The sequence below is a fragment of the Haliotis rufescens genome, unplaced genomic scaffold, assembly GCF_023055435.1.
Source record: "Haliotis rufescens isolate VD_foot unplaced genomic scaffold, xgHalRufe1.0.p SCAF_4, whole genome shotgun sequence".
Taxonomy (NCBI): domain Eukaryota; kingdom Metazoa; phylum Mollusca; class Gastropoda; order Lepetellida; family Haliotidae; genus Haliotis; species Haliotis rufescens.
The window spans coordinates 60,154,328-60,157,166 of record NW_025964112.1 but is presented as its reverse complement, the minus strand read 5'-3'; the positions used below and the strand labels follow the sequence as shown (position 1 = coordinate 60,157,166).

At 39.1% G+C, this 2,839-nt stretch overlaps 1 protein-coding gene across 1 annotated transcript; it reads right to left on the bottom strand.

The window, feature by feature from the left end:
* Positions 1-626: 626 nt before the first annotated feature.
* LOC124115590 lies at positions 627-2,470 on the bottom strand. Its single transcript, XM_046476641.2, has 4 exons — positions 2,384-2,470; positions 1,850-1,891; positions 1,370-1,433; positions 627-919 (listed from the first exon to the last, which is right to left on the bottom strand). The coding sequence occupies exons 1-4, from the start codon at positions 2,414-2,416 to the stop codon at positions 678-680; spliced, it is 381 nt and encodes a 126-aa protein (XP_046332597.2). The 5' UTR covers positions 2,417-2,470; the 3' UTR covers positions 627-677.
* Between the last annotated feature and the right edge of the window lie 369 nt (positions 2,471-2,839).

Below are 2,839 nucleotides of genomic sequence, written 5' to 3'. Positions count from 1 at the left end.
CATATGTACATTATGTGAGTGGCGGGTGCAACCAGTTGGTTAGAACATACTCTTACCCTATTCGCGAACACCTGGTGTCATCACTTATTTTCAGTGATCCGTTCATATAATTGTCACCGCTATTTTGAAATGGACAAAATATACGTGTAGACGGTTGTCAGATTTTGTTCATCAATCACAACTACACCACAAGGATGAAGGCTGTAGTTAACTTCCTAACTGGACTAAACACAGCAGCACGCATTTGCACAAAAACGTTCAGTATCACCTGCTGCTATGGCAATATATTGACTAAGCATATTGAACTGACAAAATACCAACCATCCAGATCTCTCATTTCACAGAATTGAAATCTACTCAAGGTTGAAGATTCCGACTGAAGTTTGGTCAGAGATCGTTCCACAACACCTTCGGTAGTCTCGTTATTATTAAGCCTTTAAGTATCCACTGAAGACTCATCGCATATCTCATATGTTATGTTAAATGTTGATTGTGATGTGATGTGATGTGATGTTATGTGATTTAGAATGAACTTGATTGTGGGAATCTTGAACATTGTAAATGGACTAGGTATATTTGTCATAATAGTATGGAAGTGGACAAAATAAACGCATGGTGGTCAGATTTTATTTATCAATCACAACAACACCACGGCGGTGAAGGCTGTAGTAAAGTTCCTAGCGGGACTCCGTTGGTTTCTTGCCCTCCTCCGAGGCCTTCTCAGCACCAGAGTAGGGGATGCCGGGGCCGCCGGGGCCGCTTCCCCAGCCGTTGTTGGAGAAGGCCACCAGAGAAGGACCTTTCATACACACACCATTACAACATTTCTCACTGTAAGGGTCACATCCGGCGAACCCAGAACAGGACTTGAATTCATAGTTGTTGGAAATCCAGACTTGTGGGCAGACGAAGTTGTTAGCTGAGGGAATGAAAGGTAACATTCAGGATCAGAAATCCGGATTAAGTGTTAAAGTACAAATACAGAAGATAGCCGTGAGTAGATTGTGTGTAAGAATGACAAACATATGGTACTTGAATGGCTATTGAGTGACTTTAATAGTATGGGCTACTTCATGTGACAGATATGTAATGATATATATGATGACAACAATCTGGACCAGTGGGAAACCAAGCAGAAGAGTGCCAAGCATTTATAACACCAAACAATATAAATATCTATAAACCAAGAAACATAGATGCTTTCGCCATAGATATCTGCTTATACTAAAATTATTTGCTTGAACTGAATATTCAAAGTAGTCTTTGTCGATTTGTTTGATTCAAGAATGTCTATACTGGCAGAGTTTTGAAGTTCTGTTACAGGGAAAGACAATGTATAACAATGTAATACAGGGATAGAAATACTCACATACACACTGGCTTTGCCCCATCGAGGAATAACTACACTCAAACCCTTGGGGGCACATTACATTCTGGAGCAAAAATACAAGAATGATTTGATCACTATATATGTAATAATTGGTCGATTGTTCCAAATTCTATTTACATTTATTTCAACTAGGAACATTGGATTATTCGGCTGTAACAGTTGTCTGAATAATGGAAGAATGAAATTTTCTGGGATGGTATAGTGAGTGAGTGAGTATGGTTTTACGCCTGTTGTAGCAATATTCCAGCAATATCACGGCGGGGGACACCAGAAATGTCGGGAATGGTATAAAGACATAGATTGTCGAGTTATAGCCACAGTTATATTAGCATGAAAGAAGCTTCATGATTTCGGTAACGATTTTAGATATTAAAATCTTTGAGTTTAAGTGTAATCAATGTTACATTTATTCTACAGAGTGTGCATATTATTTATATTATATTATTTCTGATAGCCTACCCCACAGTATTGGCCCATCTGGGCAGCGCAGCATGCTAGAAGCTGAAAACAGACAAATATAACATTAAATTCAATAAAGTGGGTATGAAATGACTAAGATTTCATGGAAAATACTATTTTTGATTTTGTTCAGTGATTGAATGAAAGTTGTTTAAAAGGGTAAGCATGTTCTGCTCTATTGCTAGCACCCGCAGCTTACACAATATGTATGTGTTTTGTTGCCTGACGCCTTACAGCAGTACTCCTACCATAAGGCCTGTAAACAATCAAGTCTTGATAAGACACGATAGCGCATTTACTGATTTTGTTGAAACTAACACCCGATCAGTTTCAACATATGTTACTGGGGACTAATTCTACCGCGGGGATACATAAAGAGTAAATATAAAATATAATATATAAGATATTTTATGTGATGCGAGTTATATACTATTGTGTATGAGCATGGGACAATCGAACATGCCAGATTTCTTATGTTCCACTGAAATGAAAGGTGCAAATGAATTAAAAAATAAAACCACGGAAATAACTCACTGCAGCGACCAGGAAACATGTGGCTTTCATCATGGCGGATGTCTTGTATCAGGTGGAACTCACAAAATGTGAAGTCTCTTCCTGTTCCATGCCTTATATACAAACACACGTCCTTCCGTGTTGGGGGCTGTCACACGGAGACTGACATGTCTGCTGGATCAGATGGAAGATTACACCTGCATCTGACACACGTAGAATAATAGATAATCATCGTCCAATCTGCATGTCAATTACCACGGCAATGTCAAAGAGCTATGTAACGCCGATTTGGTCACACGGACAGGGTGATGGAAGCAGATGAGATAAACCCCCCGATTCGCGAGCCTCCTCGTATTGATCTCCATCGGGTGTAGATATGCAGTCAATTATCTATATATTGATGGTCAGATTTTCGATCCTCTCTTTCAGCTTTAATGCAGTTCTGAGGTTTGGAGATGGTTACACAAAACCTTTTTT